At 42.9% G+C, this 27,545-nt stretch overlaps 1 protein-coding gene across 2 annotated transcripts in view; it reads left to right on the top strand.

Annotated features, from left to right (window-relative positions):
• The first annotated feature begins 18,273 nt into the window (after nucleotides 1-18,273).
• The window catches only part of FRMD3 (FERM domain containing 3), a 296,683-nt gene continuing 287,411 nt past the window's right edge, over nucleotides 18,274-27,545 (top strand). For both annotated transcript variants that reach the window (XM_078062348.1, XM_078062347.1), the window contains exon 1: nucleotides 18,274-18,600. In XM_078062348.1, the coding sequence (XP_077918474.1) occupies nucleotides 18,454-18,600 (147 nt within the window). In that variant the 5' untranslated portion in view covers nucleotides 18,274-18,453. The remainder of the gene's footprint in view (nucleotides 18,601-27,545) is intronic.

Raw genomic sequence — 27,545 nt, 5'->3', positions numbered from 1 at the left:
AGAGAGAGAGAAACAGCATGAGAAGGGAGAGGGTCAGAGGGAGAAGCAGGCTCCCCGCCGAGCCGGGAGCCCGATGTGGCACTCGATCCCAGATCCCAGGAGACCAATTTTAAATAAACATGTCAGAACGTATACAAGGAAACATGTTACTGTTTCGCGTAGTCCCCTCCTGAAGATGTTTTTATTCTAATAAAATAACACCAGTGAGAGTTCTCTGAAGACTCTCAAGCACTTTGTGCAAGGTCATGTTTGTGATACTGACCTGTCCCCAGTGTCATGCCCCATTGTTTGTTCTTTTTCCCCCTCTTTAGCGGAAAGCAGACAAAAGCAGCCTTCCTCCGGGCTTTGCACTTCAAAAGCCCCAGCCCTCTCTGGCTGGAGGGGCCTGGGGCATGGCCTGTGTGTTGGGAGGCCCAGAAGATGTTCCCGCTGGGAACTGGCGGGGTCGGGTCAGGGTGCCAAGAGAACAGGGGGGCAGTGGAGCTGGAGGGCAGTTTCCCCAGGGGCCCAGGTGGGGCAAGGTGGGCTTGGTTTGAGCTCCTGGGAGCCAGCCAGGAACCCAGGGAGCATGCCCCTGTGAGCATGTTCTCCATGTGAGCTGGGGGCTAGGCTAACCCAGCTTTTTGTTGGGGGTCTATAAAGCCTTTACTTCCACAGCCACGAGCATTTACCCCAAAGATACAAATGTAGGGATCCGGAGGGGTACGTGCACCCCGATGTTTATAGCAGCAATGTCCACAATAGCCAAACTGTGGAAAGAGCCACCAGCATTTTAATTAGAGGCTACACAGCAGGATTGTTACCTTGTGAGGACAGGTCCCTTGACCCCACATTCCCTCCGGACACCAACAGAAGTGGTGGTAGGGCTCTAGGCACCCAGGGGGTGAAGGGAAAGTCCCCAAACCCGTGCTGAGAAGTGTAGCGGTGGGAGCTGGGGAGACAATTGGGGAGCCCCTGAGCTGGGACTGGTTAACACAGCTTTGTTACAGCGTGTAAGGCCCTGGCTGGGTGTCAGGGCGTCTGGCTTATAATCACGACCCTGCTTCTAAGTTACCATGCAGCCCTGGGTGCAATGCTGCGTTTCTTTGGGTCTCAGTTTGTACATTGTACGCCTTCATTCATTCTCAGACTTTTTTAAAATTAAAATATTTTTCATTTAACAAGTATTTATGTACTCTTCTCTTATTCAGTAAACTTTGTTGAGCACCATTCATAGGCAAAATCCTGCACTGGCACTGGATATGCACAGACATGGCTCTGTCATCTAGAAAATTCCAGCCCAGAGCTCCAAAGTGAGGGGGTATAACTGATTGGTCTCTGAGTTCCCAGCAATCCTGATGTTCTGTAGTTCTATTATTACAGCAAGTTTGACGTGAGATCTTGTTTTCCATTCCTGCACCCCCCATGCAAAAAAAAAAGTAAAACACTTCTTTCATAGAGCCTGTGGCTCAATGACAGCAAATTCTTGCCCTGAGAGATTGTTTTCAATACTTGGAAATGGCTAAAGGCCATTTGGAGCCACTTGGGGTGGAAGAGGCAGCTAAAGCAGAAAAGAACCGTGCCCAGGTGGCTAGGCAGTGGGGCATTCTGTTCCTGTATTTTCTTCTGCTTGATGTCCCCTTGAGCATGGCTTTTGAATGCCCTGGGGTGGTCCGCCCAGGTTGTGGTTTTCATTAAGGTTTCACATCATTTCCCTGGAGTGCAGCTTGCTGACGCCTGAGTGTGAGCCTCCCGGCTGCTTGTGGACAGCCTCCATCAAGGAAGTCATGGTGGTGGTCCGCTCCGCCTTTGCCAGAGTCGGTGCTGTTTTGTCCTCCTTTCCTCTCCCCCACCGTCCTTCAAAGAGTGACAACCAATTCAAACAGTAAAGGATGACACCTCTAAGAACTTACTCATCATAAAAGCTAATCACATGCCTACTCTTATCTCAGTTTATAGGTATTCTCCGAACCTTCTGGGTGAAGAAGCCATTGTCCTTCCATTAGTACTTCCTAAATATCTAGGCAGATTGTTCTGGGGGGTGTTCACTTGCATATCTCACACCTTCTCTAGACCAGGAGCACTTAATTCCATCCACTCACTTATTCCCTTAATCTCAGTAGATAATAGTTACCTGGTACTGGGCGATGCGCTAGGCTGGGATGATGCCTAAGACATGATCCCAGGCTTGTGGAGAAAGGATGGACACATATACACTTAAAGGTGCTACGGCAGGTAAGTGCAGACAGAGAAGTAGAAGATAACAGCAGAAGCACAGGAAAAGAGAGACTGAGCTCTTCTTTGGTAGAGTGTGTTGTTCTTTGCAAATATCCACTGTTATTTTCTGTGGCAAAGATTATACTCCCCTACTATTGTTAATATACTTCCCTCTATTAATGTCAGGCTTGGCCATGGGACTTGCTTTGGCCAATTCAATGATGTGTATCATTTTGGGTCAGAAGCTTTAAAAGCCAGAATGTGGCCTGCCATCTTCTTTCCTTTTGCCCTTTGCCGTGATGACCAGCAAGTATTCCGGGTTGTTCTGTCCGTCTGGGTCCTGAAGTGGCGCTGACACGTGATGGTCATGCAGATTAAGCGAGAAATAAATTGTTTAAAGCTATTGAGGTTTCAGGGTCCTTGGTTAGTGCCACATAACCTAGTAAATTCTGACTGATGTACTTTCGTCTTTGTATCCCAGTGTCTGGTGCATAGTAGCTGTTCCATAAAAGTTGTTGAATGATTGAAGCACTGAAGGGATTAGATGGGCCTGAATGAGAGTGAGGGAGAGAGGTTCAGTGGAGTCTGGAAGGCCTTTTGTAAAGAAGTTCAGCAGAAGCTTGGCCATGAACTTGACAGGAAAGGCTCAGAGCGCTTTTGTTTCTCTTTATGTCTTCTCTTTGTTGGCCACGTCACACGCAAGCTTTGGAAGCAGACTCTGCTGATGAGCCAGAAAAGAAGGATATTAAGAGGGTATTGGGTAGCTCACACAATCACTGGGGAGGGGGCAGTGGGAAAGAGAAGCAGGCTTGGGGCTAAGTTTCCAGGAAGAACACCATAGAATTTCTCAGAGGAGGCAGTGTTTCCCAACTCCATTACTAAGAGTAAAAATAAACAGCTGTGACAAAGACACTTAAAATACAATGGTTTTAAGTTCTATAGAACTTACTTCTCTTTCATATAACAGTACCAAGGTGAGCGGTCTATGTTGGTGGCCATCCAGGGACCCAGAATGCTTGCCAGCTATTTTACCATTATCCCTTAGGGCATTGTTGTCATATGAATGATCAAAGCTGAGTGGCTTCCGTATCTAGGTTCTAGCCAGTGGAAAGAGGGAGAAGCACATTCATGGTCTTGCCCAAATCTGAAAGTGGTATCTAGCACTTCTGTGTGTATTTCACTGGTAAGAAATTATGTCCCTTGCGGTTGGGTATAGACATGTGACTATAGTCTAGTGAGGGAGCCATGGGTCCAAGCAATAGTACTGTTAGTGTGTGTTTTAGTCAGCTATCATTGCAATAATGCCGTGTAACAAACCACAGATGCTTTTAAACAAGCATGTATTCTCACCCTCACAAATTTGCATGTTGGCTGCAGTGCAGGTGACCCAAGCTAAGCTCAGACTCTGATTAAGGCTACAGGTTGGCTGGGCATGGTGCTAGGCTGTGGGTTGGGTTTAGGTCTGCTCCACATATGTTTGTTCTGGGGCTCAGGCTGAAAGGTCAGTGTCTCTCTGGGGCATGTTCTTCTTATGCTAGAAGTGCACAAGAGTGAACAGAAATGCCTGGTGGCTGAGTCTGGAGACTCTGCCCAGAAGTGCCACATTGTTACTTTTACCCACATTTCATTGGTCAAAACAAGCCACAGGAACAAGCCCAACATCAACAGGGTGGGAAAAATACTCTGTCTACTCTACTGGGAGATAATGCAAACTCCTATAGCAAAGGAGTAGGTGTGTAATTCTAATACAAGGAGCATATGGATAGCCAAGAACAGTAATTTAACATATACTCTGTGAATTAAGGGAAGAATGTATTTTGATGCATAGATAGAAATCTGTGCCAAATCTAACTTTTTCTTTTTTGACATTCATAGTATTTGTATAGTGCAGTGGAATGAATTGGAAGGAATATGGGGCCATTTACTGGGGATTTGGTGAAAAAATTCAGTATATACTTATAATAAGATGAAATATAAAGTATCAGGGAAGATATTAAATACTGAATAACTATAAGATGCATAAATAAAATATTCTCAATTTTATATGAGAAACTTGAGTTTGCTTCTGTGAACCTAATTATTTTATTGAGGTATAATCTATGTATGAAAATATACCCAGTTAAAGTGTACAATTTGATGACTTTTGACAACGTGATACATGACTTGTAGGTATCAGATTTTATACCTGAAAAAACTCCTTTCAAATTCTGTGGAGATTTCTTGTAATAATAGTGATAGATCTCCAATAATAGATTGAACCATATGATGTTGTCAGTATGAGGTCATTCTTGACCTGGAAAATGGCAATTTCATATGGTTCAAGCTAATACTTTATTAGACAAAGTTTGATAGTATTTCAAAATAAAGGTGAAGCTTTTCTTTCAGTACATATTGATGTCAATATTCTAATCTTAGCAATTCACTAATAACTGGCTAAGTATCACATGTGAACCATTTTAACTTATATTGCACCAAAGTTGGCATTTTGTTTTGAATCCATAATACTTTACACACCCCTACATTTTACACATTTTTAAATTTTAAAAACTTGCCGATTGCAATTTAACCAGGTAAACAGAAATGTTAGTAAGTAAGCTATTTTATTTAAGCTAGGAATAGCCTTCAACAAATCTGCAAATTGGGATTCATTTGTAAAAATTGTCATTTCAACTCAGTTTTTTAAAAAGTATAGTTGATACACGATGTCATATTAGTTTCACATGTACAACATAGTGACCCAACAATTCTATACATTATGCTATGCTCACCATGATAAATGCAGTTACATTTGTTACCATATAATGTTACTACAATATTACCAACTATATTCCCTATGCTATACTTTTATCGCCATGACTTTATAACTGGAAATTTGTACCTCTTCCCCTTCACCTAATTCATCTCCCCTCCCAGCAATCAGTAATCTGTTCTTGGTATATATGAGTCTGCTTCTTTTGTTACTGTTTGTTCTTTTGTTTTTAATATTTCACATATAAGTGAAACCATATCGTATTTGTCTTTCTGTCTGACTTACTTCATTTAGTGTGATACCTTTAGGCCCATCCATGTTGCTGAGAATGGCAAGATTTCTTTTTCATGGCTGAGAAATATTCCATTGTACATTATACTACATCTTCTTTGTCCATTCATCGATTGATGGACACTTGGGTTACTTTCATATCTTGGCTATTGTAAATAATGCTGCAATTAATGATGTTGGGAAAACTGGACCGCTTTCTTGTACCATACACAAAAACAAACTCAAAATGGATTAAAGACCTAAATGTAAGACCTGAAACTATGAATCCTAAAAGAAAACATAGACAGTAATCTCTTGGACATCAGCCTTATGAGCATTTTTCTGGATATGTCTCCTCAGGCAAGGAAAACAAAAGCAAAAATAAACTATTGGAACTACCTCAAACCAAAAAGCTTTTGCATAGTGAAGGAAACCAACAAAATGAAAAGGCAACTTACTTAAAGGAAGAAGATATTTGTAAACGATATACTCAATAAGGGGTTAATATCCAAAAATATAAAGAACTCCTAGGGGCGCCTGGGTGGCTCAGATGGTTAAGCGTCTGCCTTCGGCTCAGATCATCATCCCAGGTCCTGGGATCGAGCCCCACATCGGGCTCCCTGCTCAGCAGTGAGTCTGCTTCTCCCTCTTCCTCTCCCCACTGCTCCTGCTCTCTCTCTCGCGCTGTATCTCTGTCTCAAATGAATTAAAAAAAAATTTTTTTTCAAAAAAATAAAGAACTCCTAAATCTTAGCATCAAAACAAATAATCCAATTAAAAAGGGCAGAGGACTTATAGACATTTTCCCAAAGAGGACCTACAGATAGACAACGGATGCATGAAAAGATGCTCAACATCACTGATCATCAGGGAAATGCAAATCAAAACCACAATGAGCTATCACCTCATACCAGTCAGAATGGCTAGTATCATAAAGACAACTTAAGTGTTGGAAAGGATGTGGAGAAAAGTGAGCCCTCATGCAGTGCAGGTGGGAAGGTAAATTGGTGCAGCTGTATGGGAAAACAGTATGGAGGTTCCTCAAAAAATTAAAAATAGAAATATCATACAATCTAGTACTTTCATTGCTGGGTATTTATTCAAAGGGAATGAAAACTCACCCATTCTTGACAACTCTTACTTTGCATACCAACACATTTTAGTATGAAAACCAGTGGTGCTTTGAGCTCATGCTTCACTGATTGCTGAAACCAGATGGACCCTAGGAGCTTGCGTTTTGTTAGATTTCACCGTTCGGTTTCATCATTCAACATGCAATTTAGAGCTATAGACAAACATTTACATATGAGAGCTTTTCTGAAGAAAGCAACATGTGTTACTTGAATCTCAAGATTTCAGATAAAATTCATGCCACATAGGGCCTTTACATCTTCCTGACATTGCAGCAAAATTGTGAGCACACAAACACTTGCAATATTTCCATCATACATTATTAAAAAATATTTATTACCTCAACTATTTCATACCTCAACTAGTAGTTTGATTTGGCACTTTGCTTGTGCAACAAATACTGTTCCTCCAAGCATTTCTCTTTAGGCCTTCTAATTAGTGCTACTAACAAGCACACTTACTCATACCTGTAGTTAACAATCAATTGATAAACGTCCGCATTAGTGTGGTTTCTCCATTACGTATAGTGTCATCTGTATGTCTGCTAATAGTATCATCTGTTGGGGGTTCTTTTCTGTTTCTTTTACTTTTGGCAGTCCCAATTTATCTGTGGACAATTTTCATGCAGGCCGATGAAAAGAGCAAGTCTGCATTTGTGTGAGGCATTTTAGCTTTAAGGATTAATTTTATGACCAGTGTTCTGGTACTGTTACCAATATCCTAAAAGAACTGTATTTTTATTTTGAGTATTTGATGCTTGGAAATGATTGTATCTTTTTCTGTTTAATATAGGAACTGGGCTGGAGTGGTGGTGAAGTTTGCATGGGGCCATTGCTCTATTTGTTAACCACAAATATGACCCCTAAGCTGGGGATGAGATGATTGGGCAAATCCAAATTTGGGACATTCCTTAGAAATTACTAATTAGTGGCTCAAAATCTCCCCCCCCCCCACTGCTGTGTCTTTCTTATATGTCTAATAGCTTAAAATTTAATTAAAAAATTTCCATAAATGTATAAAAAATATTTAAATACAAAACACTCAATGGAACTAGAGGCCTTTATGGCTTCAGAAAATCTTTTGGTCAATATATTTCTGGGTCATCATTTTTATAATGTTTTAAAACAAATTATGGGGGGGAGATTCTGGGAAGATGGTGGAGTAGGAAGCACCAGGAATCTTTCTCTCCACCTAGACAATAACTGCATTGGCAGAATCTATCTGATGTAACTATTTTATTTATTTTTAATTTTTTATTTTTTATTAAAGATTTTATTTGTTTATTTGAGAGAGGGAGAGAGAGAGAGAGAGAATGAACTCGAGGGGGTGGGGCAGAAGGACAAGCAGACTCCCTGCTGAGCAGGGAGCCTGACATGGGGCTCGATCCCAGGACCCTGAGATCAAGACCTGAGCTGAAGGCAGACACTTAACAGACTGAGCCACCCAGGTGCCCTATGATGTAACTATTTTAGAATTCAGAAGTCTATTGAAGGCTTGCAACTTTCAGGGGACCCTTGGACAGTAAATTGTAGATTGTGGTTAATTTTGATCAATTTCAGCTCTTAGCATAGTAACAACTACCATCCACACCCCCAGCCCCATGGCAGAAGCCCTATACCTGTGGCTGGACCTGCCTGCCCACAGTTTTCAGGAGCTAGAATAGTGGTAAGGACCTGTCTTCCAAATATCAGGGATCTGTGCTCTAATTGTTGGTTGATGCTTCTGATCACACAAGTACAGAAAAAGAGGGTGGTCATTGTTGTACCTCCCTTCATTCTTGCAGTCTCCTCCCCCTCAGGCTGAAGTGACTTCCAGGAGACTTAAAGGACCAGCACCCGCTTTCCCCCTCTCCTCATTAAAGACTAGGACATTAAAAACAACTGGGAAAATCAGAAAGTGACCACACATGCTCAGGGAAAGGCACAAGCTCAGAAAAGTCCTGAGAGGACCTTAAATTTATACCTCAGTCTGGTCCTGTAGAGATAGCCTAAAATTATCAGAAGCAAAAAGCAACAACCCAAACAGAAACAATAAACAAAAACTAACAAAAACTCAGCATTCCTGGGAAAGGGGCAGAATCTATTTCTAGAGTTACCACATTATTAGATTCAAATTTCATTGTTCAACAACAACAACAACAACAAAAATCCACAAGGCATAAAAGAAACTGGAAACTATGGTCCACTAAAAGGAAGAAATCAACAGAAATTGTCCCTGAAAAAGGCCTGATGACAGAACTACTAGGCAAGGCTTTAATAACACAATGGTCTTAAAGGTACTCAAAGAACTAAAGGAACATGTGAATAAAGTCAAGAAAACCATGTATGAACAAAATAGAAATACCAATAAAGAGATAGGAAAACTATAAAAAAAAAAAAGAAAGAAAGAAAGAAAAGAAAAGAAATCCTGGAGGTGAAAAGTACAAGAACTAAAAAAAATCCACTACAGAGATTCGAATGCAGATTTGAGCAGGCAGAAGACAGAGTCAGTGAATTTGAAGATAGGACAATGGAAATTATTGAATCTGATTGAAGGAAAGGGAACAGAGCCTAAGGGACCTGTGGGATACCATCAAATGGGTCAATAATATGCATTGTGGGAATCCTAGGAGAAGAGAGAGAAAGGGGAAAAGAGAATATTTGAAGAAACAATGGCTAAAAAAAAAAAAAATCACCAAATTTGATGAAAGACATGAATATAAACATCCTAGAAGTTCAGGTAAGATGAACTCAAAGAGGGGTACATGGGTGGCTCAGTTGGTTAAGTGTCCGACTCTTGATTTTGGCTCAGGTCAGAGTTGTGGGATTGAGCCCTGCATTGGGCTCTACGCTCCATGAGGTAATCCTGTGTTTTTTTCCTTTCATTATGTTAATGTGGTGTATTACATTGGTCAATTTTCATATGTTGAACCATCCTTGCAGTCCAGGAATAAATTCCGGTTGATCATGGTGCATAATACTTTTAATATGCTGCTGAGTTCAGTTTCCTAATATTTTGTTGAGGATTTTTGCATCAGTGTTTGTAAGGGATATTGGATTGTAGTTTTATTTTCATGTAATGTCTTTGTCTGGTTTTAGTAGCAGGATAGTGTTGGCTTCATAGAATGAAGTGTTCCCGCCTCTCCAATTTTTTGGAATGGTTTGAGAAGGATCGGTATTAGTTCTTCTTTAAGTGTTTGGTAGAATTCACCAGTGAAGCCATCAAATCCACAACTCTATGTCAAAAGATTTTGGATAACTGATTCAATCTCCTTACCAGTTAAAGGTCTGCTCAGATTTTCTATTTCTTTGTGATTTAGCCTTGGTAGGTTTTGTTTCTAGGAATTTGTCCATTTCATCTAGGCTATCCAGTTTTTTGGCAGATAATTGTTCACAGTACTCTCTTATAATCCTTCTTGCTGTAGAATTGGTAGTAATGTCCTCATTTTTGCTTCTGAGTTTAGTAATTTGAATCTCTTTTTTTTCTTAGTCTATCTAGCTAAAGGTTCAACAATTTTGTTCTTTGCAAAGAATCAACTTTGTTTCACTGATTTTCTCCAGTGTTTTTCTATATTCTATTTCATTTCACTCTCCTTTAATCTTTACTATTTTCCTCCTCCTACTAGTTTTGGGTTTAGCTTCTTTTTCTAGTTCCTTAATCTGCAAAATTAGTTTGTTCATTTGAGATCTTTCTCATTTTTTAATGTAAGCATTTATAACTGTAAATTGCCCCCTTAGCACTGCTTTCACTGTTCCCCATAAGTATTGGAATGTTTTCATTTTCATTCATCTCTAAGTATTTTCTAATTTTCCTAGTGATTTATTTGATCCACTAGTTGTTATATGTAAAAAAACCTTTAAGATTCCACAAAAAAATAAATGCATTCAGCAAAGTGGCAAGATACAAAGTCAACATGCCAAAATTAGTTGCATCTCTATACACAAACAATGAACAACCAGAAGTGGAAATTACAAAAACAATCCCATTTACAAAAGCATCAAAAAGTATAATATAGTTAGAAATTAACTTATGCAAAGGGGCAAAAGACTTGTACAATGAAAACTACAATACATGCTGGAATAATAAAGATATAAATCAATGAAAACACATCCCAAGTTCATGGATTGGAAGATTTAATATTGTTAAGATGTCAATGCTGCCCAAAGCAATTTACAGATCAATTTAATTGCTATCAGAATCTCAATGATGGATTTTGCAGAAATAGAAAAACCCATTCTAAAATTCAAATTGAATCTCAAGGGACACTGAATAGCCAAAGCAGTATTAAAAAAGAACAATACTGGAGGACCCACACTTCCTGATTTCAAAACTTATTAAAAACTACAATAATCAAAACAGTGTGGTACAGGCATAAAGACAGATGTAAAGACTAATAGAAGAGAGAGCCCAGAAATAAACTTATGCGTGTGGTCAAATGATTTTTGACAAAGATGCCAAGACCATTCAATGGAGAAAGGACAACCCAGAAATGGACCCACAACTTTATGGTCAATTAATTTTTGACAAAGCAGGAAAGAATATCCAATTGGAAAAAGTCTCTTCAACAAATGGTATTGGGAAAACTGGACAGCAACATATAGAAGAATTAAACTGGACCACTTTCTTATACCATACACAAAAATAAATTCAAAATGGATGAAAGATCTAAATGTGAGACAAGAAACCATTATAATCCTAGAAGACAACACAGGCGGCAGTCTCTTTGACCTCAGCTGGAGCAACTTCTTACTACACATATCCAGAGACAAGGGAAACAAAAGCAAAAATGAGCTATTGGGACTTCATCAAGAAAAAAAACTTCTGCACAGTGTGAAGGAAACAATCAATAAAACTAAAAGACAGCCTACAGAATGGGGGGTTAGTATCCAAAATCTATAAAGAACTTATCAAACTCAGCACTCAAAAAACAAATAATCCAGTTCAGAAATGGGTAGAAGACGTGAATAGACATTTTTCCAAAGAAGACATACGGATGGCTAACAGATACATGAAAAGATGCTCAACATCACTCATCATCGGGGAGATACAAATCAAAACCACGGTGAGATACCATCTCATACCTGTCAGAATGGCTAAAATTAACAACACAGGAAACAACAGATGTTGGCGAGAATGCAGAGAAAGGGGAACCCTCTTACACTGTTGGTGGGAATGTAATACAGCCACTCTGGAAAACAGTATGGAAGTTCCTCAAGAAGTTAAAAGTAGAGCTACCTTACAACCGAGCAATTTTACTACTAGGTATTTATCCAGAGGATACAAAAATACAGATTCAGAGAGGTACATGTACCCCAATGTTTATAGCAGCATTATCAACAATAGCCAAAACATGGAAAGAGCCCCAGTGCCTATCAGCTGATGAGTGGGTTAAGAAGGGTGGCATATATACCGTGGAATATTACTCAGCCATCAAAAATAATGAAATCTTGCCATTTGCAATGATGTGGATGGAGCTGGAGGGTATTATGCTAAGCAAAATAAATCAGTCAAAGAAAGACAAATACCATATGATTTCACTCATGTGCAATTTAAGAAACAAAACAGATGAACATAGGGAAGGGAAGGAAAAATAAGATGAAAATATAGAGGGAGGCAAACCATAAGAGATGCTGAACTCTAGGAAACAAACTGAGGGTTGCTACAGGGGAGAGGGGTGGAGGGAAGGGATAATTGGGTGATGGGCATTAAGGAGGGCACTTGATATAATGAGCACTGGGTGTTAGATGCAACTGATGAATCACTAAATCCTACCTCTGAAACTAAATAAAACAACAACAACAACAACAACACACACACACACAAAACAAACCCTACCCAACTATCCTCCAAAGTGGCTGTACCACTTTACATTCCCATCAGTGATGATTGAGACCTTCTGTTGCTCCACATCCTTGCCAGCATTTGGTGTTATTAGTGTTTTGAATTTTAGCTATTTTTTTTAAATGAGAGACAGTGTCTTTTATTTTTATTGATTAAAACAAACTGTGAGTATTTTTATTAACATAGAAATAGCCCAACAACTTGCTGTCTGGCACATCTGAAGTATTATTATGCAGGTTTTCCGAGGAACTGTCAAAAAAGGTATGTTTCCATGATATCCTCCAGTTTTTTATCTTGATTACTCTGCCATAAGTTGGTCTCCCAAATGCTGTGTGTCTGGTATAATTTCAACATCCACATGCAGGGAGACAGTGAACAGATTAGGGGCTGGCTTAGCTTTTCTAAAATTCTTCAGAATTTTAGCTCTCTAATAAGTGTGTAGTAGTGTCTCAATACTGTTAATTTTGCAATCCCCTAATGACGTGATGTTGAGAATCTTTTTATATGCTTATTTGCCTCCCGTATATCTTTGGTGGAGTGTCTGTTTAGATCTTTGCCTATTTTAAAACTGGATTATTTGTTTTTGTAATTTTGAGTTTTAAGAGTTGTATGTATATTTTGGGTACAAGTCCTTTGTCTAATATGTGTTTTACAAATATTTTCTTCCAGTCTGTGGCTTGTGTTCTTATTCTTTTAACAGTGTCATTTGCAGAGTAGAAGTTTTTAATTTTAATGTAGTCCAACTTCTTGTGCTTTTGGTGTTGTTTCTAAAAAGTCATCACCAAAAAAAAAAAATAATAAATAAAAAAGAAGAAAAAGAAAAAAGAAAAGAAAAAGAAAAAGTCATCACCAAACTCAAGGTTACCTGGATTTTTTCTCCTATACTATTTTTGAGCAGTTTTATAGTTTTGCCTTTTACATTTAGTTCTATGGCCCATTTTGAGTTAATTTTTATAAACAGCTTAAGGTCTGTGTTTATTTATTTTTAAATATTTTATTTATCTGAGAGACAGAGCGTGAGAGAGAGAGAGCACACGAGCGGGGTGAGGGGCAGAGGGAGAAGCAGACTCCCCACTGAATAGGGAGCCTGATGCTGGGCTAGATCCCAGGACTCCTGGATTATGACCTGAACCAAAGGCAGACGCTTAACTGACTGAGCCAACCAGGTGCCCCAAGGTCTGTGTTTAGATTAATTTTTTTGCATGTGGATGCCCAGCTGTTCCAGCACATAAAAAGATAAAAACAGTAAAAACCCTATCCTTTCTCCATTGGGTTGACTTTGTTTCTTAAAGATCAGTTTACTGTATTTGTGTGTGTCTATTTCTGGGCTCTTCATTCTGTTCCATTGATTTATTTGTCTTTTTAATTTTTTTCCCCAATACCACACTGTCTTGATCACTGTAGCTTTATGTTGTCTTGAAGTCGGGTAGCATCAGTCCTCTGACTATTGTGTTGGCTATTTTGGGTCTTTTGCCTTGCCATATAAACTTTAGAAAAAGTTTGTGAATATCCACAAAATGACTTGCTGGGATTTTGATTTGAATTGCACTGAGTCCATAGATCAAGTTGAGAAGAATTGACAACAATGTTGAGTCTTCCCAGCCACAAACGTGGAATATCAATCCATTTATTTAGTTCTTTGATGTCTCTCTTCAGTTTTGGTTTTCCCAGATAGACCTCGTACATATTTTGTTAGAGTTATACCTAGGTCTTTCTTTTTTCAGTTATCAATTTTTGATGGCTGTAAAAATGCTTAAAAATGTTTTTTCTATCAACGCACAATATTTACAACCATGGATCTCTTGTGGCAGACCACCTGCTTTCTGTCTGTGGCTCACCAAAGTGCTGTGACCCATGGGTTGTGAAGTTTTTTGACAAGGAGCAGCAGCTAAAACCACTGAGCCTAAGACACTACAATCTCTCCCACTGCCACTTCTTTATTAAGAATGAGACTGTGCCAGGGACTCCTGGGTGGCTCAGTCGGTTAAGCGTCTGCCTTTGGCTCACATCATGATCCTGGGATCGAGTCCTGCTTTGGGCTCCTTGTTCAGTGGGGAGCCTGCTTCTCCCTCTGCCTGCCGCTCCCCCTGCTTGTGTTTGCTCTCTCTGACAAATCAATCAATCAATCTTAAAAAAAAAAGAATGAGACCTTGCCAGTTCTTCACTGCTATGGCCAATGTTCTTATTCTTCAGATAGATCCACCTTTCTTTAATCAAGTGTTTCTGGTTGTCTATGAGACCAGGCTCAGATTGGGGAATTTTGTCTCTGTGTGTGTGTGTGTGGGGGGGGTGGGTAGTCAGACTTTTGTTCACTAGGTCTAGACATTTTGTCTGTCCTACAGACCAGACAGGATCTTAGTTGGATGCTCAGCTATTAGCCAAATACCTGTGGGTCACGTCACTCTGAAGTCTCTTGGGTCCCACTGCTCATGACTGTCCTCGTGTCCTGGGCACTGAAGGTTCAGGACCATTATTTGTCCTCTGCTAATCTAGGCTCCCATCGTCCCCATGAATATCAGGGAGCTCCTTTCAAATGTGGTGTCTTTCACAGCATCTGGTCACAGGGATTAACCACCGTGGTATTTTTCAAAGATGGTGCTGCTTCCTCCACCAGTGACTCTTTGAAAGCCTTGGTGGAGGCCCCCCCTCTGGAGACAAGGTGACAAGAAAGGTGAGCTGGCCACATATGAAAATCCACTTCAGTATTTCCTTCTCCTTGATGCTTTGGATTCTCTTCTTTACAACAATCAGGATATTTCCTCCTCATTTTCATTTAGCTGGGTCCAAGTCAGTCAATTAATTTAGTACTCTGAAACCAGAGTCAAGTACACTCACATTGACAGGTTTAGGTTTATTCACACACAGCCTTTTCAATTTAAATTAGTAACACCTTGCAATTCTTTCTATTCCTGGGGGTGACTTTGCAATTGGCCTCCTACGGTGTGCCTGGATCTGATTCAAGTATTAATAGTGAGAGTATTCAGAGGTGGGGGGCCAAGGGTGGGGATGAGGTTGGCTTCCCTTTCCAAGGTAACTGCCTCAGGTGAGGTCAGAACAGGATCTTCACACAGGGCAGGAATAGCCTCATTATATAAGGGGAGAAGCTTTGCTTCTGCTCCCAACTGGGTTTTGGGAGTTTGAGTTACTAGGAATTATCCAGATCCTCTTTCATAGTCCCATTTCTATTCCCAGATTCCCACTCTTTTCTCAATGATAATTACCTCTTACACATGAAATCTGGTGAGGCTGATTAATTCAATTGACTTTGAGTTTGGTTTTCAATTGCAGTTCAATTAATTAAAAAAAATCGTTTAGCTCTGCTGTAGAAAGAATATAGATTTCTAAAAGTCTTGAGCTGACAGTTTAGGACTCTGTGCCTTTGCTTTAAGTGGTCGAGGACTTTTTGTTTTGTTTTGTTTTGTTTTGAAGTAATCTCTACACGCAATCTGGGGCTCAAACTTACAACCCCCAGATTTAGAGTTGCATTAAGAGCCAGTCATATGCCCCTAAGTGGTCCAGTTTTAAACTCATCTCTTGAGTTCATTTTTTGAATTCCTCTTGCTCTTCACATTATTTTTTGGACATGGCCGCTTGGTTTCCCAAAGCTTTGTCTTCAATGGATACTTCAATCCAAGTGAACATATGCGGTAACTCACCTAGTTGTTTTGCACATCTGCCAAAAGCTTCCAGAGCCCATCCTTTATACTAGCTGAACTCAGCCTTCATCCCAAACCTGGTCAGATAACCAATCCCAGATTCTTCTCGATTCTTCTCATTTTCTCAAAATGCTGTTGCTTGCAATCCCACTTTGGGCGATCTTTCTTCTGTCCTTCCTACCGTCCTTGCCGGTCTCATTCTCCTTCCTTGAAATTTGAGGTAACAGTTTTGGGGTATTGAACATGACTCTTTTGAAGCCAAAAGGTCATTATAATAAGGATGGACAAGTAGGTAGCCTCAAAAGAAAAGCTTGGACTGTGTTGGGTGGTGACTTTTCTTTGATTTCTAGGCTATCTTAGATCTGTTCTTTGGGTTAGGAGAGATGATTCAATCCTAGTAGCATTTGGGGCCCATCACTGCCCCTTCATACATGCATATGGGACTTTAGAGTCTATAACCTGCCCTCCACTGGCCTTGCCTCAGCCCAGCATCTCAGCCACCTGTGAGATAGGCAGATGTGCTCTCCTTTGAACTTTAGAAAAGAGATGAAAAGACTTTCCCAAAGTCCCCAGGGTTGGCCAGGAGCTGGACCAAGAATCAAATCCTCATCTTCCCAGACCCTTCATGATGACCTCCCTGGTAGGCCCTGCCCTAATATTCACCAGCCCAGGGCAAAAGTACACACAGAAGGCCACATACTATTATCACTTTTAAAAGCAATAATCAAGCTATTGACTGTTAAGGGACACCTGGGTGGCTCAGTTGTTAAGCATCTGCCTTGGGCTCAGGTCATGATCCCAGGGTCCTGGGATTGAGCCCGCATTGGGCTCCCTGCTCCGCGGGAAGCCTGCTCCTCCCTCTCCCACTCCCCCTGCTTGTGTTCCCTCTCTCGCTGTCTCACTGTCAAATAAATAAAATCTTTTTTTTTTAAAGCTATTGACTTAAATAAAATCTTCTTATCTTGACAAATTGTCATAATTTGGCATTTCCAGAAGCAGATACTGAGACTGAGTTTGGCTGTAGGGTATTTGTTAGCGATCAGCATGGGGAGGAAGCCAGAGCAGGCAGAGGGTGAAGTCCAAGTCCAAGGCAGGCAGGACCAGGCCACAGCCAAGCCCAGGGGGTGTCCCAGAGCACGCCCAGCCCATCAGAGTAGGAGGGTAGGTGGGCTAGCTTCCCTCCGACAGCTCCGCACGGGGTACCTTTGGCTGAGGGGGATCTCTGCTGCTGCAGCAGGAGGTGACGACTGGGCCAAGTCCTTCCTCTAACAAATACTCCTTAACACTTCCTTGAACAAGCTGAACAGCTCAGGGCAGCAGGACGAGAGGCCCTTTTCTTCCTGCTCCTGGACATGCCTGCCCCCACATCCAACCTCCGCACCCCTGCCTCCACAGACCTCCCTTGGCCACGCCTTGTGGTGGCCTATGGGTACACCATAACGGGGTCTGATCCACCCTGGGGAAGACACAGGGGCAGCAGATCCCCTTTCCCCACTACCCTGGCGGTGGCAGGGAATTCCAGGGTCCCCAGGATCCAGAGATTGGTCTAAAACAGCGCGGGACACATCTCTATGTTGGGGGGCGGGAGCAGGAGCAAGGTCCCTAAAGGGGGAGGTGCAGGATAGGGACCCTTTTGCTGAGGTCTAAGGTACTGCTACCACAAATCATACTGAGATGTTGGGATTTATAAATGCGAAATTGCTTAAGAAAGGCTCTGATATTTAAAAAAAAATTTTTTTTTTTTAAAAGTAAACTCTACCCCCAAGGTGGGGCTCGAACTCACGACTCTCAGGTCAAGTGTAGTATGCTCTACTAAATCAGGCACCCCTGATTTTTTTTTTTTTTTAAGGAAATGGACTACCAGTTAATATTAAATAAAGGCTTTAAAAAATACCCACGAGTACTAGAGATTGTTACTATTAGCCCTATTCCTGGGGTAGCCATACCAGACCCTCATGTCACTTTCGGGGGGAGGGGGTTCGTCCTTGGTCCAATATTCCTCTCCCACGGTGGAATCCTCCCTGCCGGTGCAGGTCGGGCTCGCCCTCCACACCCCCACCCGCAGCCAGGTCCCTGGGGCCGAGTAGAGCAGGGCGCTGTCGGGCGCGTGGGGGAGCCGGGCAGGGACGAGCGTGACCAGGAGCCGGAGCGATCGCGGCCAGAGAGGGAGGAGGCGGCCGGGCCCAGCCTGACGCAGCGGCGGCGGCGGCGAAGCAGGCCACGGCCAGGGCACCCCGGCCACCAGCGCCAGCAGTCCCTCCGCCTCCTCCTCCCGCGGCTCCCCGCGCGTGGGAGTGAGTGCGTTGCGCGCCCGCCCAGGGTCACGGGCCCGGGGCACCCTCTGCACGCTAGCCCGGGCGGAGGGAGGCGCAGGAGCGCGCGCGACGGGCGGAGGCGGGGAAAGGAGCGGGAGAGGCGCAGGCGAGAGAAGGGAGGGAGGGGAGGGGAGGGATCCGCCCGCCGCGCCCCGGCCGCCCGGCATGTGTGGCCGCAGGCGCCCGTCGCCGCCGCTGTCCCGGGGCTGAGCCGCACCCGGGTGTCCGGGACGGTGCGTGCGCGAGTGTGTCGGTCCGCGCGGGCCAGCGCCACGCCGGCCCCGAGCCCCCCGCTCGCTCCCCCGGGCCGCGGTGCATGTTCGCCTCTTGCCACTGTGTGCCGAGAGGCAGGAGGACCATGAAAATGATCCACTTTCGGAGCTCCAGCATCAAATCGCTCAGCCAGGAGATGAAATGCACCATCCGGCTGCTGGACGACTCGGAGATCTCATGCCACATCCAGGTGCGGGCTGCCCCGGGCGAGGGCGCGGGGGCCTCTGCGGGTGGGCGTGCGCGGGCAGGGGCGAGAGAACCCATGCCGGGGGCCTGCTAGAAAGCCGGATTTCTCTTTCCCCGCCCTGTGAGGCTGGGAGCCCTACCCAGGGATGGGGCGCGTTATCAGCGCCGGGGCCCCTTCCCAGGCTTGCAAGCTGCGCGCACGTCTCGCTGCGCCTAGGCTGGGGGCGCAGGGCAGCTGCCTCCTGGGAGAGGCTAACCCCTCGATCCCCTCCCCCGCCAGGAAATGGGAGCTCTGAGAGCCGAGAGGGACACCTGCATGTAGCCCATTCTTCCTTCCTCCCTTCCTCCACGTGGAGAAGGCATGCACCAGTTCGGGTTCACTCATTCCTCTCTTGGCGCCTGGGCTCCGAAGGTGCCCTCAGCCCCAGGGACCCGCTTTCCCTCCCTGCCGCCCTTCTACCGATGGCCTTTACTCCGCGTGGGGCGGCGGGGAAGTTTCCCGGGAGTGAGAGAGGCTGGGGAGACCTGGGCTCCAGCCTTGAGGGATGGGGCGCGCGCTGCGCGGAACTGGAGCTACCCCAAAAGGAATCATGAAGTCGGTGTGTTTCAGAGAAAGGGAAAGGGCTGTGAGGCCGGCAGGGAGGGAGCCTTGCAGGACCTGGGTTCCGGGAAGAAGCGCCCCTTGGAATATTGGTGGGCATTGCTCTTGCTCAAGTTGGAGAAAACAAGAGTTCTTTGGGCGAAGGTAGCTTTCCTGGCAGCCTCATCCTCGGATAGTAAGTGCTTTTGAGCTTGCAGGAGATGTAGCGTGAGCCAGCAAGGGTGTGTGTGTTTGTGTGTGTATGTGTGTGCGCGCGCGCGCGCGTGCACTTTCGGTGCGCGTTTATGTAGGCAGATGTGTGCCCTCTCCTTTGACCCACTAGGCGCGCACAGTCTGGAAAGGTTGTGTCAGGGCTCAGCACGATTAGCTTCTGACTTTTAAATCTATTGCTTATTTATCTCTGGGATTTCCTCTTCTCGCCCACCTGAGTCTTGAGGCTCCAGGACTGAGCTGTTTTTTAAATACAGAGCACACCATCCAGTTCCGTTGAGAGATGAGTGGGGGCAGCGTCTCTCAGCGGCAGGAATAGTTCTCTGGGCTGTGTTGACCCCGAATGAATGAATGAATGAATGAATGAATGAAAGGTCTTTCCCGTTTGTTTGCTGGTGGAAGTTTGTGACACAGAGATAATGGCAACTAATTCGTAAGCAGACCCTTGGACAAATTTCAAGGCAGAAATGTGGTGCCCCATGATCTCCCAGGAGAGTAGGCTCCCAGTGAATTTTCTGGAGGATCTTGAATTTCATTCTGAGTGGAGCAGTGCTACTAAACTTAATAATAAAGGGATTAGCAGGTTAGGCAGTTTTTCCTCCTGCCACAGGGTTGCACAGAACCCTTTGGCGTGTACTGTCTTGTGATCCAGAGATAATTGTGCACTTTGCCTGAGGTCCTAAAGCGATGTACAGATCCTTTAACCCATATCGAATATGTAAATAATGGAGGGACCAGCAGCAGACAGTTAGAGATGTTGAATTCTCCTCTGCTCTGTCAGTCCTCTGTGTGCCCGGTTCTGTCCCACTTGGAGTTGACACCACTGGAGTTGACACCACTGGGTTTTATCCCTTTCGGGACTTAGTCTTCCTTAGAATAGATAAGTAGTCCCCAAAGGGCATGTATTTGTTGTCTGGTGTCCTGGGAAACAATAAATTGTAGCCAGTCTAATAATAATTTGGCAAGTTAGTGTTTGTAGGGCCCAGCTGATGCCGAAGAGGTTAAAATGCTGTATACCAAAATGTTGATTTTTGGAATTGTTTGAAACTCAGATGTTTCATTTTGTGGCACATCTTTTTCTGCTCCTTCTGCCCCCAAATGGTGATGAATATTTAACCAATAAGGATGAATTAAAAGATCCTATATTGATAATTTTGGACCTTACCTTCTTAGACTTTTTCAAACCCAGGAAGTGAAATTGTACTTCTGGGTACAGGGTACTCAGGGTACAAACAACCTTCCATTTGTTTAATGCTAGAACAAAATGGTTTTTTGAAAAAAGAACCTTTCGGAGTCACCAGTGCATGCCCTGGGGTACCCCCTGTTCTTCCTTCCTTGCTTGCCTTTTCCCTCTGTTCCAGGCAATCACAAAGCTAAGGAAGTGTATGGACTGTCATACAGTATCACACACATCCTCCCTCCGTAACCTGCACAGAATGTGACTTATGGAACTCCCCCCCCCCCCCCGCCAAGACAACAGCTTTTAATTATTCTGTTCCAAATTATATAATTGACAGAGAAAACTTTCAAAGAAACAATCTAGCGGCCCAGTCTCAGCGGCCTGGTATCACTTGCTATGTCTCTTTCCACAGAGTTTAGGATGTTGTCCCATCAGGTCATTAGAGTGTGAATGCTTAAGTCTGAGGAAGAGGAATTCCAAATGATCAAGGAGCAAAAGGAGAGCGTAGGGCACCCGCTCTCCTGGGGAGAGCCTGGGGAATGGAAAGAGTGGCTGAATACTCCCTACTGGGCTTTTCCAACTGAGCTATCCCTTGAAGTCTGGATAGTGTAGAAGGACATGGGTTAATTCTAACCTCTTTTATTCAGTCGTGCTGCTTCAAGTAGAGGAGTCCTAGCCGTGTTCCCCATTCTATCCACTTTTTTCAGATGCTGGCATGGTTATTCACAGCTCCTTCTAATGAACTTGTCATTTTCAGTACTGACTTTTATTGAGTAAAATGTAGACTTTTCACATTATACATTCTTTAGCAAAGCCTTGTAAACATGGTTGATATTATTGGAATTGGCTGGGAATTTTGATTTGTGTTTGAACAGAAATCTTAGCCTACTGCTTAATACATATTAGGCATTCAATACATATGTGTAAATGTAGATTGAATAATTTCTTTTGTAGACTGTTAAATCCGTAGGGTAGGAACATTTTGTGGTGGTGGTTGTTGTTCATTAAGGATTCCCCAATACCTAGAGTAGTACCTGGCATGTAATTGTCTTTGACAAACACTTGCTGGTCGAATGAGCGCCCGGTATCTAATCTAGCTCATTACTTATCATCATGAGAGTAGCATGATGACATCAGATTGGGAATCAGGAGATGCATGGTTTAATTATGTTACCAACGAGTTTTGTGACATTGAGTGAGTCACTTGACATTGCAGTCAATGTTTCTTTTCCTCTTTTGTAAAATAAGGGAGTTGGGTTAGATGGCTAGTTCCAATTTAATAAATCTGGTTTAATTACTACGTAGACCAGTTGCATTTGAGTGAAACACTGTTGTTAACAGAGTGGTTGGATACACATTATCTCATGATTTTCCTATCTCCATTTTATTGCTGTTATTGTATTATGGAGTGTCACCTCTGTTTTATAGATGTGGAAAATAAGGATTAGAGAGATTAAGCGATTTGCGTCACCAGGCAAGTAAGTAGATTAGAACCCAGGTTGTTGGACTGAAAATTCAGAGCTCTTTCTTCTCTGTTGCTGCCTTTGAGACTTGAGAGTTAGGATGCTTTTGGCTGCAAGTAAGACAGTAGCCAAGTTAAAATGGATTAAATAATAAGTCCTCTAACTGTCTTACCTAATGAGAAGTCCAGAGGTAGGGCAGCTACAGGGTTGCTTGGTGGTTCTGCATGGACCCAGGTGCTTTCCATCTTCCCACGCTGTTATCCTCAGCGTGTCAGCCATGTTGCTTAGAGCGGCAGTAGTCGCGGGTGTGAGTCAGGCGCTACCATATCCACCGTATAAGAGGTGGTACCTCTGCACGCATTTCTTTTTATCACAGAGGAAGATCTTTCCTAGAGGCTCCTATCAGTCTTCCTATCAGATCTCGTTGGGCGGGATTGGATCCTATACCCGTGCCCTAGCTGCAAAAGAGTCTAGGAATGTGTGCTTCTGGTATCTACGCTCCTCACTCTCTATAGTAGGAGGTGGGCTTTGGCATTATGGAAGCAGTGGAGGAGTGTGTGTGTGTGTGTGTGTGTGTGTCTGTCTGTCTGTCTGTGGTGGGAGGCAGGGACAGCTGTTGGCTAAGCCAGCAGTGGTGTCTTTCAGAATAAGTCAAAATGAGTTATGATTATTGTTACAATAAAATTGTCAGGAAAGTTTAATAAGATGTTATCTAAGCCCTGGCTTATTATAGACAATCTTTGTGTGATCAAATTCCAGAACAAGAAGCACTGTCGGATCGTCCTTTGTTGTTTGTGTTGTTAGTATCACTTCAGTCCTTACTGAACTGGTGGGTTCTGGGTAGCTCTGAGTCATCTCATATACAGCAAGCACTGCTGGTAGAACTCGACTCTTGTTGAAGAAACCATATGGCCAAGAAGTTGAGAGCTCGTGTTCTGGAGCGCTACTCGCTTGAGTTTGAACTCCGGCTCAGCCACTGACTAGCCAGGTGGCTTTGGGCAAGTCACTTTACCAATTTGGGTCTCAGTTTGCTCATCTGTAAAGTGGGGATAATAATGGCCCAGACCTCATGGGCTTGTTGTAATGCTTGGTACCTGGCCCACAGTCAGAGCTGAAACAATATTGACTGTTATCTTTCTATTATGTGAAGGTGTATTTGAGGTAATTCTAAGTAGCTGGGAGGCTTTGGCTTAGAATCTAATGTCTTGAAGTCTAAATTCCATCATTTTATGATGGTGCAAGACCGTAAGCAAGTCACTGGGCCCCCGTTGTTCATCTGTAATTCCTCAGTTGCCAGCCTCCCCTGGGTTGTTAGGATGTATATGAAAGCATGTCGTAAATGTCAAACATCACTCAAATGTAGAACACCATTTTAATAGCTGGGGAAAAAAAAGAGAGTAGTTTACTCCTCTTTCAGTTTCTTATCTGTTGGAACAGGAACTGGATGATCACAAGCGAACATTCGTATGTGCTGAATATCAGGCCCCATGATGATCCTGGTGGTGAAATCCAGGCGAGGTCCAGTTCACACCTCTTCTGATAATAAGGACAATCCAACACTTTTCTTTATCAGACTCATCTAGAATGCCATTCAGAGTCCACTGACAATCAGACACAAAAGGAATAGCAGAGAGAGACACTTTGTTAAATACCATGGCCCAGCTCTGACATTTTTAGGCCTAGATTGTATGGGCCAGCTCTTTGTATTAAGTATATTGTGAAAAAAAAAAAAGTAATGTTATTTCAATGGTCTGCTAAGATCTTATCTCTTAATGTCCTCAAAGCAAAGGCAAAGTGTATTGACTGCGGAGAGAATGTAATACTCTTGGCTCCAAATCATTTGGACAGTCTATCAGCTGGATGCTTGTAACGACATCTAACAAATTCTAATTCAGACTGGCTCGAACATTAAGGACATTTACTGGCTCCTATATCCTGAAGTCTTGAGTTAAGGACTTCATTCAAGGACTATCTGTAAGGCTTTATCCTCAGACTGGCAGTGAAATGGTCATGGTAGTTTCAATCCTCATGTTTTCATGGGACACCCTCCAGAGGCAGAGAGAAACTACCTCTAACTCAGCATTCCCAGCAAAAGTCCTGCAGCCATTCTGATCAGACCTAAGTCACATGCCCGCCCCTGAACCCGTGACTGTGGTCAGTGGGAGGGAATGCACCTGTTAGCTTAAAGTGAGCAGAACCTGACCCTGGGACTCAGCATGGAATCAGCTTCCTGCCACGTGGTGGTCGGTATGGGGGAAGGGTCAATGCCTAAAAATCAGGGGTCTCTTGAGAGGGAGGGTGGGGAATACAGAGGGGAAATGGCTGCTAGGAAGATAACCCACGATACCCACACTAGATGTTTTGTCTGGGTCAGTGGTTCTCAAATTGTGTTCTGGGGACCCCTGGATGTCCCTGAGATCAGCATGGATCAGTACTTTTTCTCTTTTTATGGCTGAATACTATTTCATTGTGTGGATAGATCACATTTTATCAGTTCATGAAAATTTGGGTTGTTTCCACTTTTTGGCTGTTACGAATAACGTTGCAGTGAACATTCCTGTACAAATTTCTGTGTGGACACAGATGTCGTTTGGGTGTCTAGCTGGGAGTGAAATTACTGGATCTGGGTTTAACCTTTGGAAGACCGCCGAACTGTTTTCCAGAGTGGCTGCCCCATTTTACATCCCCATCAGCAGTGTGTAAGGGTTTTGATTTCTGCACATCCTTGCCAACGCTTGTTATTATTTGTCTGATTATAACCATCTCAGTGGGTGTGAAGTGGTATCTTATTGTGATTTTGATTTGCATTTCCTTGGTGCCTAGTGATGTTGAGCATCTTTTCTTGTGCCAGTGGGCCATATGTGTATCTTTTTTGGAGAACTGTCTATTTGGATCCTTTGCCCTGTTTTAAATTGGATTGTCTTTTTGTTATTGAGTTATAAGAGTTCTTTATATATTCTGGATACAACACATGACCTGTAAATATTTTCCTATTCTGTGGGCTTTTTACTTTCTTGATGGTGTCAGAAGTTTTAAAATTTTGATGAAATTCAACTTCTTTTCTCTTTTGTTGCTTGCGTTTTTGATGTCATAGCTCGGAAACTATTGCATAATCGAAGGTCATGAAGACTTATGCCTGTTTTCTTCTAACATTAACATTTCTTTTACATTTAGGTCTTTGATTCATTATTGTATTAATACGTCATTTATATACCACAAAATTTCTATTTTAAGGTGTACATTTCAGTGGATTTTAGTATATTCAAAAGGTTGTACAACGATGACTACTCTCTATTTCCAGGAGACTGTTGTCATCCCCCAAATAAGCCTGTAGCCATTAACAGCCCAAGGGTGTTTGGTTCCAGTTCCACTGTATGGAGAGGGGGTTCCCCCCATGCATCTGACAATCCTCTGACACCACGTATGCCTACAATTCAACTCCATTTTAACACTGTCTACCTGGAGATAGCATCACATCCCACAGGCTCAGTCCCACAAGACTGCGCCCACTTGAGAGGCCAGTCACGAGGCCAGGTTGTCACATCTAGGCTTCTGACTGACTAGCTGTAGATTGGAGGTTCCCACGATGTCCTCCTTGAGTTTGATTAATTTGCTGGAGTGGCTCCCAGAACTCAGAGAAACCTTCTACTTACGAGATCACCAGCTTATTATAAAAGGATGTAACTCAGGGAACAGCCAGATGGAAGAGCTGCATAGGGCAAAGTGGGGCGAAAGGGGGATGCAGCATCCATGCTCTCTCCAGGAGTACCGATCTCCCGGCACCTCTGTGTATTCACCAGAGCTCTCAACCCAGGAGCTCTCCAAATCCTGTCCTTTCTGGTTTTTACGGAGGCTTCATGACACAGGCGCAATTGATTAAATCATTGGCCATTGGTGGTTGAACTCAATTTCCAGCTCCTCTCCCCTCCCTGGAGGTTGGGGCGATGGGACTGAAAGTTCCAACCCTCTAATCACATGGTGGGTTCTCCTGGCAACCAGCCCCAGTCCGCAGGGGATTTCCAAAAGTCACGTCATTAACGTAACAAAAGACATTTATTGCTCACCTCACTTAAGACATTGCAAGGGTTTTACGAGCTCTGTGCCAGAAATGAGGACAAAGACAAAATATATATTTCTTATTATAATTCACAGTAGCACACAGCTACTCCTCATCTTTGATCCATTTTGAGTTAACTTTTGTATAGGATGTAAAGTAGGGGGTCCAACTTTATTCTTTTGCACGTGAATATTCAGCTGTCCCAGCACCATTGTTTGAAACAATGATTTTCTTCCCCGTGGAATTGTCTTGTCATCCTTTTTGAGATGTTTGCTTTTCCAGTCTTGTTCTCTCACAAGTGTGTGGTGGAGTTTTCCAGAGGCTGTATGATATGGGATATAGAAGCGCATTAAATGCAGAAGCGGATGTGAGAATCCATCTGTCTTCTTTTGAACCAGACATTAAAGATATTTGCAAAAATGTAAAACAGTGCTACTTTTCTCATTCAATCAGTTATTAGTTTGCAAATACAGGTCATTTTTAATAAAATATGCAAATTTTGTTAATGTGCAGTGGGTTTATTATCTTTACATGAATCAAAAAATGGAATATTCAAAAGAATTCTCAGGAAATTGATATAGCCAACCCAAATAAAAATTCTATAGATCCTCCGGAGTGTAAGGGAGTTTTGAGGCCAATAAGCTTAAGAATTGTAGGTTTAGGTGACTCTCAATTTACTGAATGTCTTGAAATATAAAAAAAAAAAAAAAGAACCAAATAAAACAAAATAGAACTCCCAATTTGTCTTGGGCCTCCAAGAGATGCCTGACAAGTTACAGGTATTTGAAATGATATCAACTAAATAAAAAACACTCTGTGTACATGGAAAATGTGTATATGTATATTTGGAATTCTTAGTAGTAACCATGTACCTGTGTGTGTGTGTGTGTGTGTGTGTGTGTGTGTGTGTATGTGTGTTAGGGGGGAGCGATGTTGAGAGAAGGACAAGGCCTGGCTCCACTGTAGTAAGCATTTCTCGGTTGTCCTTGCTCTCCAGCTGGATCTTCATCTTTCACCTCTAACAATTAGATAAAGCCATGTCTTGAGACCCCTCTTTTGATTGTGGAAAATGTACAGTAACCATGCATTAAGAGTTTAAAATGTAAACTACTTGAATGCAGTCTGTTAGTCACTTGCATTCTTAAGTTGTTACTTCTTTTTCTAAGTAGGCATTTTGGGGAAACTTAAAGATTGCAGGAATGGAAATATCAGAACGTGTCCCGCAGAGAATCTAATACGAGATCCACGAGCGTGAATGATAGGCATTTGGTACATAGCCCCGTTTCCTCTTAGTTCCCACTTGGTGTGATAAAGGGTTCAAGTTGCTTCTTTGAAGTTGCAGAGAGCCAGACGTGGGGTCTAGAGACGGGGAGAAGTGGGATTATAGTCAGGAATCATTAGTGCGTTTTCCAACTGAGAGTTGAACTTAATTCAGACT

The sequence above is a fragment of the Halichoerus grypus genome, chromosome 14 (genome assembly GCF_964656455.1).
Source record: "Halichoerus grypus chromosome 14, mHalGry1.hap1.1, whole genome shotgun sequence".
Classification (NCBI taxonomy): Eukaryota; Metazoa; Chordata; class Mammalia; order Carnivora; family Phocidae; genus Halichoerus; species Halichoerus grypus.
Note: the sequence above shows the minus strand (reverse complement) of the source record. Positions and strands in the feature narration are given on the sequence as shown.